The 18,288-nt window shown below is 46.6% G+C and overlaps 1 protein-coding gene across 3 annotated transcripts in view; it reads left to right on the top strand.

Moving 5' to 3' along the window:
• The first annotated feature begins 181 nt into the window (after positions 1–181).
• The window catches only part of ABAT (4-aminobutyrate aminotransferase), a 48,874-nt gene continuing 30,767 nt past the window's right edge, over positions 182–18,288 (top strand). Inside the window, exons 1-2 of one of the 3 annotated variants that reach the window (XM_068127276.2) lie at positions 182–605; positions 8,417–8,481. In XM_068127276.2, coding sequence (XP_067983377.2) covers positions 8,439–8,481 — 43 coding nt within the window. In that variant the 5' untranslated portion in view covers positions 182–605; positions 8,417–8,438. The remainder of the gene's footprint in view (positions 606–8,416; positions 8,482–18,288) is intronic. The other 2 variants (XM_068127277.2, XR_013624685.1) reach the window with 2 other exon arrangements.

Here is an 18,288-nt window from a genome sequence, read left to right as displayed (position 1 = left end):
GTATAAATGGTCTATAAATGTAGAGTACAAATGGTTGGGAAAAGGCCGAAAAACATGTCTTCTGTGAAATCTGGTGACGTTGTGAAAGTGTGGTCGATATCAATTGCATCTCCATGAAAAGCGCGGGGCACGCTTTATGGCATGTCGCAAGTATCCCACAACATAATTCGTGCTGAGGTCCAGAGCACAAATATGGAGCAAAACATCACAAATAAACGTGTATTCGGCTGGGTAACAAAACTACCAAGAAGAAGAGGGTGTGCTCGTGAAACAATATTTCGGTACGCTGTTTTTAAGTGTGCTTGAAGAAGAAGAAGAGGAGGAAGAAGAAGGCGTTTGGGAGGAGGAAGAAGAAACCCATCCCCAATTGAAGATCGCTGGAGGGTGGAAGCAAACAGGAACCACCGTCAACCGGAGAGAGACAGAGACAGACGGCAATGCGCATCGTGAATTGATCGACGTGTTTGTAAAGGCAGATTTGTTTTCTAAAACGATAGATTCCGTGCATCATACGAACCACGGAGCAAAAGGCTTTAGTTTCGAGAGTGATTCAGAAAATAAACGCATTTTTCGAAAGAGAACAAATTTCTTTGCATCCATCTGAGGTAATTATTATGCGAGGCGGGCGGTTTGGCAACTTGGCGCGTTTAAAGCAAAGTACGTACCAGTCGGTACGTTTGGTCATAATGAAACCCTCCGCACCATCTTTGTGATTTCGATGTGAAAACAATGGCTTCGCTTTTTGATTGAATGCCGATAATTTTGTGAATGTGAGTGAAAGTGAGTGCCGATATGAGTGAATGTGAGTGCCGATAATTTTGTGAGTGAATGTGAGTGCCGATAATTTTGTGAGTGAATGTGAGTGCAGATAATTTTGTGAGTGAATATGACTGCCGATAATTTTGTGAGTGAATGTGAGTGCAGGTAATTTTGTGAGTGAATGTGAGTTCAGATAATTGTGAGTGCTGATAATTTTGTGTGAATGTGAGTGCCGATAATTTTGTGAGTGAATGTGAGTGCATGTAATTTTGTGAGTGAATGTGAGTTCAGATAATTGTGAGTGCTGATAATTTTGTGAGTGAATGTGAGTGCCGATAATTTTGTGAGTGAATGTGAGTGCCGATAATTTTGTGAGTGAATGTGAGTGCAGTTAATTTTGTGAGTGAATATGAGTGCCGATAATTTTGTGAGTGAATGTGAGTGCAGGTAATTTTGTGAGTGAATGTGAGTTCAGATAATTGTGAGTGCTGATAATTTTGTGAGTAAATGTGAGCTCAGATAATTGTGAGTGGTGATAATTTTGTGAGTGAATGTGAGTGCATATAATTTTGTGAGTGAATGTGAGTGCAGATAATTTTGTGAGTGAATGTGAGTCCAGATAATTTTGTGTGAATGTGTGCCGATAATTTTGTGAGTGAATGTGAGTGCAGATAATTTTGTGAGTGAATGTGAGTGCAGATAATTTTGTGAGTGAATGTGAGTGCAGATAATTTTGTGAGTGAATGTGAGTGCCGATAATTTTGTGAGTGAATGTGAGTGCAGGTAATTTTGTGAGTGAATGTGAGTTCAGATAATTGTGAGTGCTGATAATTTTGTGAGTGAATGTGAGTTCAGATAATTGTGAGTGCTGATAATTTTGTGAGTGAATGTGAGCTCAGATAATTGTGAGTGGTGATAATTTTGTGAGTGAATGTGAGTGCAGATAATTTTGTGAGTGAATGTGAGTGCAGATAATTTTGTGTGAATGTGAGTGCCGATAATTTTGCGAGTGAATGTGAGTGCAGATAATTTTGTGAGTGAATGTGAGTTCAGATAATTTTGTGAGTGAATGTGAGTGCAGGTAATTTTGTGTGAATGTGAGTGCCGATAATTTTGTGAGTGAATGTGAGTGTCGATAATTGAGTGAATGAGTGCAGATAATTTTGTGAGTGAATGTGAGTGCAGATAATTTTGTGAGTGAATGTGAGTGCCGATAATTTTGTGAGTGAATGTGAGTGCAGATAATTTTGTGAGTGAATGTGAGTGCAGATAATTTTGTGAGTGAATGTGAGTGCCGATAATTTTGTGAGTGAATGTGAGTGCAGGTAATTTTGTGAGTGAATGTGAGTTCAGATAATTGTGAGTGCTGATAATTTTGTGAGTGAATGTGAGCTCAGATAATTGTGAGTGGTGATAATTTTGTGAGTGAATGTGAGTGCAGATAATTTTGTGAGTGAATGTGAGTGCAGGTAATTTTGTGAGTGAATGTGAGTTCAGATAATTGTGAGTGCTGATAATTTTGTGAGTGAATGTAAGTGCAGATAAAAATATTTTACCGCCATTGTCCTCGTGTATATTACATCACCCTATATCACTTTCCATGAGTTATTTGTAACTGCTGTATACATCCTTTATGACGTCCTTAAACAAGGTTAATTTCCTGTTTGGAATTATCTTAAATTTTGTTTGACTGCCAGGCAGGCAGACAGAGTAAGAAAACAAAAATCACTTCTCTCCGTTCATATGCCGTCGGGATGAATTCTGAGCCAGGGTTCGGTAAAACGACAGTCTTCTCTTCCTCTTCATGTTCCGATTTGTGTTTGACATATAACATTCGATTTTAAAAAGTTATTCCATGATCATAAACTGACTCAGAAACTGAAAAGAGAGACAAACAGACGTACTGACATGAACCAATATTGCTTAACTTTGCTGTTAGCTTCATGTGCATGGGGTAATTAGTGAAATACAATATTGTTGTGGACGTAGAATCGCCTTAGTGGGGTAACACTGTTTCGTATAACGTTAGTTGTTTCTTCGTATTTGTTTCGTATCAGCATGACATACTTTTTGTACAATGGCATACTCATGACATACTCATGACTCAAATGGCATACTCATTACATATCAGCATGACCTACTCATGACATGCAATGCCTTGCATATATGTGCAATAGATAGACGGTTCGTCTCTCCAATTGTCTGTATCGAAACTTTTCATCCCTGTGAGCTTGTGTTTTCTGTTCATTCCTCTGTTATCTGTCCTCTATGTTATTTTAAAGCCGGCAGCAGACACCAATTGCACAACGTTGGTGGGAAAAATCAACCAAAGCTGTAAAAAGGCACCCAGAATACCTCAGACGGGTCGAGTCCCAACTGTTAAGCACAAGGATAATTGTGATTATGGCTTGTGATGTTGCCGGTATGGCAAAAATGCCTCACATATCAGTTGGGTTGCCACCAATGAATGACAAGGAGAGCAGAAGGGCGCACAAGCCGAACTTGATTATAGAGGGAGACACGAGATCTGGAGAGGAGAAACTGTTGTGGAGAAACTGAGCCTGGTGTTGGCTTAGCGGTTAGGGTGCAGGCTTGGGATCCTAGGATCCTGAGTTTGAATTCCGGTCGATCGCTGAATTAACGCCAGGGGGGTTGACTCAGCCTTTCATCCTTCCGAGGTCGGAAAATTGAGTACCAGCTTGCTGGGACGAATGATCCCGGTGTGTTCTCCGATTTAGAATAGGTACACCGTATCCCTGCGCATCGTAAGAGGTGACTCAGGGTTGGTGTCAGGAAGGGCATCCGACCATAAAAACATTGCCTCGAACAGGGAACCATGATTGTCATGGGGGCCCGCAAGGCTGACCCCAACTGTAGCGGGGAAAAATGGCCTCAAAACGATCATTCATCATTCATTCATTCATTTAGAATTTAGAACTTCAGAATTTACCTTTCGAAATTAGATTAATGAACAGGATCATAAATATTAGTAAATTGATATATGTGGGAAAATTACATGCCCAGACCAGGAATCGAACCCAGGTCCTCTGGAAAACTGTACCAGTGCTCTGCCAGCTGAGCTATTTGGGCGACCCTGATTGAGCATGTAATTTTCCCCCACATATGATTGCCACTCTCTTTCTGTCAATGCTTCCGGGTCACTTGCTGACAACCATAGGAGCACCAACGGCCTGAACACGAGAGGGTCTTCCTCCAATGGGGAAGACCTGGGTTTGATTCCAGTGGACCTGGGTTCGATTCCTGGTCTGGGCATGTAATTTTCCCACATATATCAATTTAATTACCTTTAGAACTTCAGAATTTACCTTTGGAACTCTTTAGAATTTACCCTTTAAAACTCCTCAGAATTACCCTTGAGAACCCTTTAAAATTACCTTTTGGAACTCTTTAGGATTATCCTTTAGCATTACCCTTTAGAACTCCAGATTTTACCCTTTAGAACCCATCTCTCAATGGTGAAGAATCACTTAAAAATTCAAACTCATATTCGTATCTGGATTCGGATCTTAACCAAAATCAAATCAATTCGTCATTGTCACACTCAACCTGTCCACCAAATTTCCTCTAAATCCGTTCATATCTTTGAAATATCCTGTTCATAGACAGACAGACATACAGAGAGAGAAGGGTGAAAACATAACTTATGTCCGCTTTGGGTGGAGGAGGTAAAAATCAGGAAACTTGGCAAACCAAACCTGTCCAGACTCAAACACTATGCATCCCGATTCTGCAGTGTTGTACACAATATCAAGTTCAGTAGCATTTTGTTCACATTTCTCCAGTAACACCTACATGGAAAACATAAGGAGTGAGCAAAGTCATGTCCTCATCACAAATGCTATCAACAGATATCTCTGGCACTTTACAACCAACTTACCCAGGGGGCCAGATGACTAAATTTTGAGAAAACAGACATGGGCTGCTGTAAAAGGTTTTGCACCATTATTGCAGTCTATAGATATATAGAATCAATATCCAGGTGTCTGGCCTAGGAATATAGGAACTAGGAATATAGGAAATGGACCTAGGACTAGGACCTAGGACTAGGAATATAGGAAATGGACTTCCGGTCCCTCGGGCGACGAGGCTTGCTTCGATCTCTCCACGGCATCGAAGTTTGAGTGTTTTCCCATTCGTGTCTTTGTCGGGTTTCCGCTGGTTGTTTTGTTGTGTGTGTGTTGTTGTGTGTTTCTGTTTAGTTTTGGTTTTGTGGTTGTTGCGGATTTGTGTGTGATTGGTCGTTTTTTATTTGCGCGTCGTGCGCGGCCTAGTCTTTCCGGGCTCCCTTCCCCCCGTCGGTGTTTTGTGAGTGTAAGTTCTTTCCTTCATAGTATTTGCTTGTTTCTTTGATTTTCTATTCTCCCCCCTGCCTCTCGCGGGCATCTTACCCTTTGTCCGGCGTTTTTAAAAACAGGACAAACGGATAGACAAAGAATTCTATATTGATTCTTTCTCTCCTCCCGGACACGTGCTTGTTTGCTCTCCTCCTCGTCTCGACTTGTGCCCCGTCCCCTGTATCTCGTTTTTCTTCAGCCTCTGCTCCTTCTTTCTCAAATCCACGTTCTCGTTTGGAGACTTTTCCCAGATTGTTTTTCATGGTTTTCATGGTTTTGTTTGGATATTGTTGGAATATGTTTAAACCGCAGCCGTGATGCTGACGCCACCCCCCCCCCCCAGAGTTTCCATGTTTTCAAACGTTTCCCAGTGTGTACCCTGGTTAGAATAGGTACACCGTATCCCTGCGTGTCGTAAGAGACGACTAAGAGGGTTGGCGTCAGGAAGGGCATCCGGCCATAAAAACATTGCCTCAAAAAGAGAACCATGACAATTACAACTACATATGGGCAGGGTGCAGCCCGAAGTGGAGATCGGTTTCTGAGGTTTGGGACATGGAATGTAGGGACAATGACAGGGAGATCAGGAGAAGTGGTGGAAGTATTGGTCAGAAGAAGAGTGGACATATGTTGTGTGCAAGAGACGAGATGGAAGGGAAGTGGTGTGAGAATGGTGAAGGGTAGGCAGGGACAGAAATACAAGTTTATGTGGCAAGGGTGCCTGGAGGGCGTGAATGGTGTTGGTGTCCTGTTTTCTGAGGAGTTTGTAGACAGTGTGGTGAGTGTGACTAGAATGAGTGATAGGTTGATAATGGTGAAAATGATGATTGGAAAGCTCTTGGTGAACGTCATCTCGGGATATGCTCCGCAGGTTGGTCGAAGCGATGAAGAGAAGGACAAGTTCTGGTGTGCGATAGAGAAGCTGATGGAAAACGTGAAAGATGAGGAAGTTGTTGTGGTGGGAGGAGACCTAAATGGACATGTGGGAAGGAGTATGGATGGTTTTGAGGGAGTTCATGGGGGTTACGGATATGGTGTGAGAAATGGAGAAGGTGAAAGGATTTTGGAGTTTGCTGATGGAGCTGATTTGTTGATTTGTAATACTCAGTTCCAGAAAGAGGATAATAAGCTTGTTACATACACGTCAGGTGGGTCGACGTCAGGTGGTTGAGAATTATTTAATTTTTAAAGTGATTCTTCACCATTGGGAGATAGGGCTGAAACCAACATATAGCAGGATATCTCAAAAAGTTATGGACGGATTTGGACGAAACTTGTTGGACAGGTTGGGTGTGTGACAAGGAAGAATCGATTCGATTTTGGTGAAGATTTGGATCTGCCTCGTAGAATTTTTAAAGTGATTCTTCACCATTGGGAGATTGGGCCAAAAACTATACAAAGCAGGATATCTCAAAAAGTAGTGGATGAATGATTTTGATTAAATGCGATTCTGCATTGTGATTTTCTGGTCTACTCTTGGGATACAAAACGTAAACTGTTCACCTGGCGGAGGTATGCTCTCTACTGAGTGCCGTTCTAATTACTCTTGGTATTTCAATCTTTCCTTGAGTGCTTCAGGATTAGTGTGGTATTCCATAGATCCATGGCTTTCTCAATCAGATTGATTATTTGGGGATTTATCTTGTACATTTGCATGCACTTTATCATCCATGCTGTGAAGAATTTGGTTCTTCTCGTATTGCAATTTTTGAGTATGGCCTTGTTTATGCTTCAGTCACATTTGGCTCGGCGGCCGTAGGGTCTAAAAAATCTACGGCCACTAGCAATTATAGGGCGGCCGCAGTATTTCCACGGTCACACAATGTAGCAGTCACATATGTTTTTATTTTTCGGGTAGCCGCACGGGGTATTTAGAAATTATGGAGACCGAAAACGTGGGGGTGCCGTACGGTCTTTGATTTGATGTCGCACGGTGACCTTAGGGCGTCCCTGCGGCGGCCATAGAATTTTCAAGGCAGACGCAAGGTAGCCTCAAGGTGCCCGCAAGGTGACCGCAGGGGGGCCCTAAGGCGAACGTGCGGCCAGACGGATGGTAACGAGTGGGTATATATACCAGTTCTTTTTCATATGTATAACAGCACTTACAGTTGTCATGGCTACGGCTTGTCGAATTGCTACGGCCGACCTAGAAATGAAAAAAGTTATAACTCCGCGCTATAATTCCACGGCGACCCCTACGGCCTGTAAAAGATAGCCATACGCCCTAGGGCCACCCTGAGACCACCTCAGAAACTCTGCGGCCGCCGCACGTTTCTGTCAATTTAGGGGGGGTACGGCCGCCGTATCCTAGCCGTAGAGCAAATGTGACTGAGGAGTTAGTAATAGGTGGTCTATTGTTCCATAGCATCCTCTCTTACATCCCTTCTGTTCTGCCTGTAGGCCTCCTTGTTGTGTTAGGTGGTGGTACATTGTGTCTGTGATGATTCCTGTTTAATATTTGTATGTTGTTGGTAGACAGTTTATTGGCCGGTATTTGTGGGGTATTTGGGTCTCTCCAGATTTTGGGATGAGGAAGGTGTTACATTCTGTGACATCCATTTCCTGATCCCCTTGGATAAGTTCATTGAATGCTTCCCTTGTAGTGAACGTGGAGAGCATCAAATTACTTTAACGAGAAGTTTGGGATCCCATCTGGGCCAGGCCTTTTGAAGTTTGTCATCTTTGCCAGTTGTCTTATTTTTTTCTGCTTCAATTATTACTGGGGGCATGTCCTCAAGATTTTGCTTTTTCTCCTCCAGGTTTCGGAAGCATTCCGCCTACTTATTGTGTTCTTTTTGATCTTCATAAATTCATTTCTAGAATCGTTCCAGTTCATCTTTTTCACGAGGGGATGACACATTCTGCTACCGTTTCCCTGGTTCACGGTAGAATCTTTCCGGGTGCTTTTCAAACATCTGGCCTTGTTTTCTCCTCCTGTTATCCTCGCCGCTGTTTTTTAATTGCCTTGTTATCATTTTGATTTTCACTTTATCTTTAGCAATCATTACTTCTAGGTCTTTGTCTGCGGTCGGTCGTCGAATGACAGCTTCTGCAGGTGTGAAAAAATTCACGCGTGTGCATTAGGATCGCCTACATACGTGCACCAATCAACGCCTCCCTAGCTTCTTTTTTTTTACGCACGAAAAATAAAGGTCGGATACTTTTTGAACACACTACGTAGTGTAGGAGACAGTCCAAGCTTTGTGTGAGCCTGTGTGCACAAGCCTATCTATCGGTACGGTACTATTTAATCTTACATTTGGTGTTGTCTTCATGTGCTCCCACCATTTCCCACATCGCAGCCCATTACTCTTAACTGCTTCCATGGCTTTACGGATTATTTCTCGGCATCTGCTGCAGAAACCTGGTAGGTCCAACATGCATTGCCTTTTTCACAAATGTTGTTGTACAGGAAGGTTGTACTTATGGAGGGATTAACAAACAACTTGTAACTTTACACTCTGTGATCCCTCACTCAGGATAATGTTTTGAAACTATTTGTTGGTGTTGTTCAACTTCAACTTACTATAGTTATCACCATTCAAAAAGAAAATTTTGAAAGTTATGAATATTGAAAGTTATGAATATTGCTTTAATTGTTTTGACTTTCCAGGACATTTTCACTAATGAATCTTTCAAACTCATCCCACAGTGATTCACTACTAACAATGTAGCAATCTTTACGACGTCTTTAGGCAGTCTTACTACCTTCTACCGACTCCTCTCCGGCCTTGCACCCCCTGCTTTCTGTGCTCTATTCCCCAAATATTCCTGCAGGATGCACAGGGTCTGCCAGCAACCCGATTCTGATGAAACTGCCAAAATCAAGACTCTCTGCTCACCTTCACTCTTTCATTCTTATTTTTTTCCTGCCTCTGAAACAAACACCCACACTCTCTTCAATCCCACTCTTCCCTCCAGGTCTTCAAAACAGCTGTTCATCAGCATCTCTTGTCTTCCCCCATCAAAAACCTTGATTTTTTTTTTCTATCCCGGTTAATCCACCCCAAATCCACTTCCTTCAAATTCCTTTTTTCCCCTGAAAGTCCCTGTAGTGTCCATCTTGTGTTTTCCATGTACCCCGCCCCAGGCCTCTCTCTTCCACAGATTCCTGATGTCACTGCTCCTTACTGTTGTTGAGCTTCCCTCTCTCTTCCCCTCTTATCTCCTGCTCCATTTATTATATGTTCTATGTGTTAGCTCTTATACGAGCCTCGACTAGTATACAAAAAAAAATAAAGGATCAACTATTTAATATATATTGTTGCGAATATGGAATTTGGCCTCCATATCCGCTTGTAAATATTCCCCTATTTCCCCAATACTCCCCAACTATCCCCAATCCCCCATTCCCTAGTCCCATTGTCTGTAAACAACACTCTGTAGAACCGACCTTCCCCTTTTTCCCCCATTAAATGTCGTGCCCAGGTCCACCGCATCTCACGTAGACAACTTTCGGACATCTTGCTAGTTATTCTTAGTCTATGTCAGTTAAGGACTCCTTTCCATTAATTCTGACTCTTCGTTGCACCAGAATGTTATTATATGGCACCAGTAGTGAGTTTAGGACCTTCCCATACCTCCTTCCATCTTCTTCCCCAAACAACAACAACAACAACAACTACAGCTACAACAACAACTACAACCACGGCGCGCGGGGGGAGTGTGCGTCCTCCCACCAGCTCGGTTAGCCGCCATGACCATGCGCTCCACGGGGTTACCACGAAGGGGCTCCCTGTCAGCCCCTCGTCAAGGGCGGAGCCGGTAACCCCCCCGCATGCACCCAATGAGAAGCAACGAGCCGATTCCATCTGGGGCGGAGCTAACGAGCCGAGGGCGTGTCACTCCCCGCCGGATATACGCAGCGACTTACCGGATGTGAGGTCAGATGCGCCCCGAGCTTGAGCCTTGAGAAGACAAGAGAGCCACCTCCGAGCGCTGAGAGACCTCCTGCATCTTTTGGGCCGCGCTATCCTGTCCCTGAGCACAAGGTGCACCTTGTGCTGGCCATCGAATACCCGCTTTCCTTGCCATCAATCCCCGTGTGAGTCAGCCTTTTGTCCCGTTTATCTGTCGTCTGTTGGGGTTAATATAAGTGTGTCTAAGTGCCTGTCTTTCTATGATGTCCCTCTTGTAGTTGTAATCTAACCTTCCGCCTTAATATAATCTCCTCCGGAGGTCTTGAGAACCGTATCCCTGGTGTCGTGTCATTTTAATCCCAGCCGTGTGTCTTTTCCTTCATTGATCTAGCGTAGCGCGATTAGTCAACGTTCGGGTATAATCGGGTAACTTGTGCAGACGTGGTCATACCAAACCGCTCGGTAAATAACATCTAAGCCGCGTCGGTAACAATTGGTGTCGAGGAGTGGAATTCGAACCCGGGACTAAATTTATTAGGCCCAAATTTGTAGTAGAATCAATTCGGAGCGCGTTTCCCGCGCGAAATTATAACGGCGAAATTTGATTTTGTTATACGGAAATAAAAACCCGAATTTTGAAAGTCGCGCTATGGCAGACCAAGACAGCTGGGGTCCGGTAGGGGAGAGTGAGGCAGGGTCGGTCCAGGACCAAATTGAGGGACGCGAGGAGAGCGAAGCAGTGAGGGCGGCAGGGTCGCAAAATAGCGTTGTCACGCACGAGGTGGCCACGGCGTCCACGCCCGCGACCGTGGCAGCGCCCCTGGTGGATCCGAACCTTTTTATGTTGCAAATGAGGGCCCTTATGGAACAAATGGGTGAGCGATTGGAGGGCCAAATGGGGGTAATGGGGAACCGGATGGATGCTCAGGGTGAGCGATTGGAGGGCCAAATGGGGGTAATGAGGGACGAAGCGAGGGCTCAGAGTGAGCAATTGGGGGTAATGGGAAACCAAATGGGGGTAATGAGGGACGAAGCGAGGGGTACTGGTGAGGGATTAGACAATAATTTTAGGGGATTAGACAATAATTTTAGGGGATTAGACAATAATTTTAAGGGATTAGACGAGAAATTTGGGAAATTAGACAATAGATTAGGGGAAATACAGGAGGGGTTAATGGGGGTAGAAAACAGAATGGCCGCTCAAGAGAATCAAATGGAAGGGATGCAAAAAGGGTTAGAGGGGTTAGAAAACACCATGGAAGGCAAATTGAGGGACATGAGGGACCAAGCGGAAAGGGAAGTTAACCAAATGGGGCAGCAGATAGAGGGGGTCAGAATGGGGGTAGAAGCCAAACTGGATGCTCACAGGGAGGAAATGGAGCAGATGAGGGTGGCATCTGGGCAGGAGATGCAAGTGATGGGAGAGGAGATCAGGAGAGGAGTGAGTGAGGAGGTCGGAGGAGTGCGCGAGGAGGTGAGGCACTGTAAGGAGCACATGGAGAAGGAGGTGAGAAAGGGGACTGTAAAGTTACAAGGGGGCATAGAGGTCCTGACGCAGGAGGTGGAGCAGCTGACGGTGGGACAGACGGAGTTAGTGGAGCAGGTTCAAAGGAACACTGCGGTATTAGGAGGTTTAAAAGCGACACAGAAAGAATTAAAAGATGACTTGGTAGCGACGAAGAGGGAATGTCAGATGGTACGTGAGGGACTGACAACGAGGCTGGACGAGGTGATAGAGGTAATGGAGACGACGGACCGGCAGGTGAGGACGCACATGGAAACGGTCAAGGTAGCCTTGGAGGACGAGCTTGAGGAGACGTACCGGGGAATAAAAGAGGTGAAGCAGAAATTAGAAGAAGTGGAAGAAGGGATGAGCGAAATTAAGAAGCGACGGAGAGGGGATAAGAAAGAGATAAAAGAGGAGATAAAAGAATTGGTCCAAAGTCTGTGTTTGGATCGTGATGATGTGCTCATTAACCGGATGAGGGATTCGCAGGTGATGGAGGAGAAGCGAAGAGGAAGAGGACCCGGTGTAAGTGGTGACCAATATGGTCGTGCGTATGATGCGCCAGGGGATTTAAGAAGCTTGGGGGTCGAGATGGACCCGGGTGTTCGTGAGAGGCCGTGGGTGAAGTGTGCGAAAGGTCTGGTGTGCGAAAAAGGAGGTGTGCGAGGAAGTCCGACTCTGGGGTGTGTGAGGAAAAAGTGCGTGCCAAGGAGTGAGGGTGCTGGCGAGAGTGAGTCGGTCGTAGCGTGTGTGCGAGGGAGCACATGGAAGCGCGGTGTGGTAAGTGTTACAGAGGGTGTGACGGGAGAGTGTGCGCGAGAAAGGTGTGTGACGGACAGGTGCATGGGGAAAGAGTGCGCTGTCAAAAGTAAGGAAGAATGCACACCTGTGGTGAGTGTTACAGAGGGTGTAACGGGAGAGTGTGCGCGAGAAAGGTGTGTAACGGACAGGTGCATGGGGAAAGAGTGCGCTGTCAAGAGTAAGGGTGAGTGCGCTGTCAAGAATGGAGGTGAGAGTAGTGAGAGTGACACGGAGCGTGAGTTGGTGGTGACAGGTGAGAAAGGAAGCACACCTGGAATGGTAGAGCGTGAGTGGGAATGCACGCTGGAGTTGGTGGTGAGGCACGTGGTTGGGTGTGCGAATGAGAGCACACCTGTGATTGTCACAGAGGAGGTGACAGAGGAGGGGGCGCGAAGAGGTGTGTTGGTGAGGTGTGTGGGTGACGAATGTGTGCCAAGGTGTTCGGTGGTCAGGTGTGTGACCAAGGCTGTGAGTGGAATGAGAGTACCGAGGTGTGTAAGGAAAGGTACGAGGAGCATGGAGACGGGTGGATGTTTGAGCAAGGAACGGGCTGCGGGGTGTAAGCATGCAGGTGAAGCATCGACGTTACACGGGTTAGAGGTTAGGTCGACTTTTAGCCGAATCGGGCCCTCGGTGCGTGCTGGGCCTCGCTTTGAACGGCCGCGTCCGTGCTCCACTAGGCGGAGCGGGCAGCCCGATAGAAAGGGTCGTCATGGCGACCACTTTTTGTTGAGGCAGTCCGGCAGGTCGAGATCGGGACATTGGATGGCTCCACGCCGAGATGGTGCGTGGGATCTCGGCCCGGGTAAGCCCCCATCCCTGCACCGAATGCCGGACGCATCCAGCCGCTGGCACAGAACAACCCGCATTCATGGCTTGGCTTTACGAAGCCGGGCTTTAGAAGTGAATTGGCGCACCGAGAGGCAGTAGTGAGTAGACTGGGTGATGAGGTTAGTGTTTTGGACCCAAAATTAGAGAAAAACAAAATTTGATGATTGGCAAAGGATTGGCAGTAGTGATTGGCAGATGATGGGCAGTGATTGGCAAATTTTTGATTTGTTGAAATTTGATGTGCAAAATTGGTAGTGAGCGATGGGCCCGGTGGGTAAGGCTGGCATCCCTGCCACCCTTCCCATGTGGGGCAAATGCGCAATAGATTATGGGGTGTATGGCAGTGAAAACTAGCCCGGGTGGGTTAGGTTATATTGTAGGGATCTAGAAGAGATTGACATTAGGTAACGTTAAGTTTAGTTAGTGACTGATACCTGTAGTGGGGACGCAGGTAGATTAGTGTGGATGATAATGACGAGGGAGCGCAATAGTTTAAAGGGACGACTGGGAAGCGCAAGTTTCAGAAGGGAGTAGTTAGCTGAGATGATGCCGTGTGTGTGAGAATTGAACAGGTGTGATTGCACAGGTGTGCAACTGGACAGGTGTGTGGAGCCGTGTATGAGTAGTGAGTGTTGTGGATCAGCGCGAATGCGCTTGGGGAGAGAAGGGTGCAGGTGGCACCAGGTGTGAGAGCACAGGTGTGCAAGTACAGGTGTGTGGAGAGAGTTGGAGTAAGTGGTACGGAGTGGTGTGCATGGTGCGAAGGTGTGGATGGGGGAAGAGTGGACCCTTTTCACGAGTACCCGGGGCGGGTAGTGTAAGTGTTAGGTAGAGGGTACAGGTAAATTGTGGTTGGATATTGGCATCTGTGGTGCGGGTGACAGAATGGTATTGTGAATGGGTGCATTAGTGTTGTGGAAATGGCTGGGCGTGTAGCCTGTTAGTGTGTGTAGTTGGTTGGGCACTCCACCACTGTGAGGATGTCAGCCAGGTGAGGCCGCAGGGGGGCTCTGGGAGCCGGTAGTTGTGAGTGGGTGCCTGAGGATCCCGGGTGTGGATCGGGCAGCCCAGTGCCAGAGAGGGCAGAGGGCCTTCCCCAGGTAGTTAGGTTAGGGTAAGGAGCAGGTAAGCTCGGAGGCAACTGCAGTGGTGGAGGTGTGCAGGTGGGTAGACCCACTGGGAGAGGTACACGCCACAGCCCAGAAATTGTGCGAGGGCACCGGGAGATGAATCGGGGGAGTGAGACCCCAAATTGAAAAGCACCACAGTCTGGCCAATGGGAATTGGTTTTTAGAACCCATAGTGTAAGAGGGCCAATGGTTTGGCCGGAGAAAGACCCCGGGTAGTGTAAAGTTGTTAAAGTCATTTAGGAAATAGTTAGGATTGATGAACCTGTCGCACCATACGCAGCCACTTACCTGTGGTGATGATGATGACTCCACACCTGTGTTTTCTTTGTTCTGTGTGCAGGAAATGAGAATTGCTGTGAGGATTTGTGAGACGCATCACGACGTGGATGAGACATTGGGGTGATTCCATCTCTCCCTCCCTAGGAGGGACTGATGATGAATTGGTAATGGCAAATTTTGATGTTCAGTTGGAGATGGCAAATTTTGATGAGAGTTGAAAATGGCAAATTTGATTGGTTAGGAGGGAGAGAAGACGAATTTGGTTTATGGGAGGAACGGGGAAGACAGTAGGGATGTTTGTTGATTTATAAAGTAGATGTTTATGGGTAGTGTTGTGTTTTGTGGATACAGTAAGGGGTAAGGGAGGGGCCATGTAGGTTACCTGGTGGGGGGGGGGGGGGCGTACGGTAGGAACGTACCTGTCTCACCTGGTTCCCATGTGCCCCCAGTGTGCATTACCTTACATTGCGTGCACTTTTGCGCCCTTACCACCTTACTCACTTGTCTGCTTCTTTTGTCTCCCACCTCCGAGGATCTGGCTTTGGGGTAGAGAGAGAGGAGAGAGAGGTGCTGGCTTCGCAGTTGTGGGCCTGTACTTTCGCTGCTTGCTGCCGGGATCGATACACCATATGGACCGCAATGTTTGTGGCCGCCCACCATGGACCGCAGTCTTTTGCGGCCAAGCACCACCCGTGGATGGACCTATGGGTCAACGTGGCACCTATGCCATACAGGTGAACCACCTATAGTTGGCCCCCTGACGGCCACAATAAAGAAATGGACGCGGTTGGCGCCTTTCTTTATTTTGAAAGAAGTAAGAAGGCCAAGTGCACCACACGAAGGCAAGACCAGCGGCAGAACATCGGCCGGCTGCGACACCACACAATGATTCATAAACACTTTATTGGTGCACCGGATGGTGCTCACTGTGTGATGGGGTGGTGCTTGATGCTTGGAAGGGGTGCTCTGCACATTATTAAAGGCCGTAGGCCACAGAGCACTCGTGGGTTGGTGTATCGATGCTGGCATGCGTGCTCTCTCTATGCATAACATCTGCATGTGTTCCTCCAAAAACAGGTCCTGGATCGTAGTGTAAATATCAGCGTAGTCTTGTGTAAATAATGCTCCCTACCGGCTGTATGTTTAGTTTGAGGATTCTTTCCGGATTCGGTTATCCTGTGGGTGTGTTTCTGTGAGGAGAAGGGTGCAACGTCGCAGGGGGACATATTTACTCATTTGTGAATATCTGTAAAACTGTCGCACTCAGGGTAGAGTTAATAGTAGAGGGAACTACATTGCGTGCCACACTAAAGTAGGTAAAAATGTATCGGGTCGGGACGCCCCGAGGGTAGAGAAGGGTGCAATGTTGCGAATATGGAATTTGGCCTCCATATCCGCTTGTAAATATTCCCCTATTTCCCCAGTACTCCCCAACTATCCCCAATCCCCCATTCCCTAGTCCCATTGTCTGTAAACAACACTCTGTAGAACCGACCTTCCCCTTTTTCCCCCATTAAATGTCGTGCCCAGGTCCACCGCATCTCACGTAGACAACTTTCGGACATCTTGCTAGTTATTCTTAGTCTATGTCAGTTAAGGACTCCTTTCCATTAATTCTGACTCTTCGTTGCACCAGAATGTGATTATATGGCACCAGTAGTGAGTTTAGGACCTTCCCATACCTCCTTCCATCTTCTTCCCCAAACAACAACAACAACAACAACTACAGCTACAACAACAACTACAACCACGGCGCGCGGGGGGAGTGTGCGTCCTCCCACCAGCTCGGTTAGCCGCCATGACCATGCGCTCCACGGGGTTACCACGAAGGGGCTCCCTGTCAGCCCCTCGTCAAGGGCGGAGCCGGTAACCCCCCCGCATGCACCCAATGAGAAGCAACGAGCCGATTCCATCTGGGGCGGAGCTAACGAGCCGAGGGCGTGTCACTCCCCGCCGGATATACGCAGCGACTTACCGGATGTGAGGTCAGATGCGCCCCGAGCTTGAGCCTTGAGAAGACAAGAGAGCCACCTCCGAGCGCTGAGAGACCTCCTGCATCTTTTGGGCCGCGCTATCCTGTCCCTGAGCACAAGGTGCACCTTGTGCTGGCCATCGAATACCCGCTTTCCTTGCCATCAATCCCCGTGTGAGTCAGCCTTTTGTCCCGTTTATCTGTCGTCTGTTGGGGTTAATATAAGTGTGTCTAAGTGCCTGTCTTTCTATGATGTCCCTCTTGTAGTTGTAATCTAACCTTCCGCCTTAATATAATCTCCTCCGGAGGTCTTGAGAACCGTATCCCTGGTGTCGTGTCATTTTAATCCCAGCCGTGTGTCTTTTCCTTCATTGATCTAGCGTAGCGCGATTAGTCAACGTTCGGGTATAATCGGGTAACTTGTGCAGACGTGGTCATACCAAACCGCTCGGTAAATAACATCTAAGCCGCGTCGGTAACAATATTATTGTAAAGTCTTTACGAGGCTGATGGCATCGCAAATTGAGGGATTCAGGGACACAAGGCGAGCATCCAAACGGCAGATTATTAATCGGAGGTGACACACCAAAAAGCACTCGGGACGCCTACCAGGCGACGGAGCCCGTAAAAGGATATGATATCACAGTATGTTACAATCTTACTATAATTCACCAAATGTCCGTCCGTCTGTCTGTCTGTCTGTCTGTCTGTTCGAAGGTACCGTAAAAACTGCTGAACCGATCGCAAAGATATTTTGGGTGGATAATCCAGGGATCTCCAGGAGTAAAATAGGCTATTTAATTTTCCCAATTTCAGCTTTAGTCTCCAGCATTCTCAGGTTTGGACTCCCGCATCACATTCACGTTCGCATAACGTTCATTGTTCTCATTGTGACGATGTTGCTTTCCCGGGTGCCGCGTGATCGGTGCAGCCGTTTGTGCGGCACCCGGGAAAGCAACATGTCTCCATCGATCTTGCCAAGGCCGTAACAGCTATCGGCTCAAAAGCCTTTTAACTGTTGATTTGGTACAGTTACACGTATCGGGAATTTGGTACACGTATCGGGAGTACATACGACATAGCGATTGTGAACACGATAATCGATCACGATCACGATCATAGTGTATCGATCACGATTTGAAACACGATGGAATAATATTTATCGATATGAACAGTGATGTGGCTTTTATTGAAATTCTAAAGATACTGTTTAGATTTTGATGATTTGCGTGTGATATGATTCAACAGATGTTTATATGAATCGTTAAAAATAAAAAAAACCTTCAATTTCTGATATTTTGCCTTTTCATTTGGGCCTCCCAATTGAAGCCCAATTGAAGCCCCGCCTGGGGGCGGGTACCGTTGCTGGTTATCTAAATGACAGAATATTTATTGCGCTCCCCCCCCCCCCCCCCCCGTCCCGCTGCAGCCTCGCCACCCCTTCACCCTGGATGCTTCACACAGTCCCTCTTATCCCATCTCCCAAACAATTTTTCTTTCCCCCCTCATTGCATAATACCCTGCCACCCTTTACCACTCTTATCCTCCTTAATCAATGCCTTTTTCGATCTTCACTTCATTAACTTATTTCCTCCCCATACGCAGTATGTACAGTTGGACCCAGACGTTCCTGGAAAATATCGCAAATGTCAAATCGGCAAATGTGGGGGTGGTGGGGGCATTGCGTCAATGGGAAAAGGAGGTAGGTTCCTGGCTGTTTGTGATTCATTAGGGAAAAATCAAAAATCCCGTAAAAAAACCCGCGAATATGCCCACGAAACACCACGAATGCGCG

Source organism: Myxine glutinosa, chromosome 10, assembly GCF_964187855.1.
Source record: "Myxine glutinosa chromosome 10, kmMyxGlut1.1, whole genome shotgun sequence".
Classification (NCBI taxonomy): Eukaryota; Metazoa; Chordata; class Myxini; order Myxiniformes; family Myxinidae; genus Myxine; species Myxine glutinosa.
The sequence above is the reverse complement of the archived record's forward strand: the minus strand, read 5'-3'. Positions and strand labels throughout refer to the sequence as shown.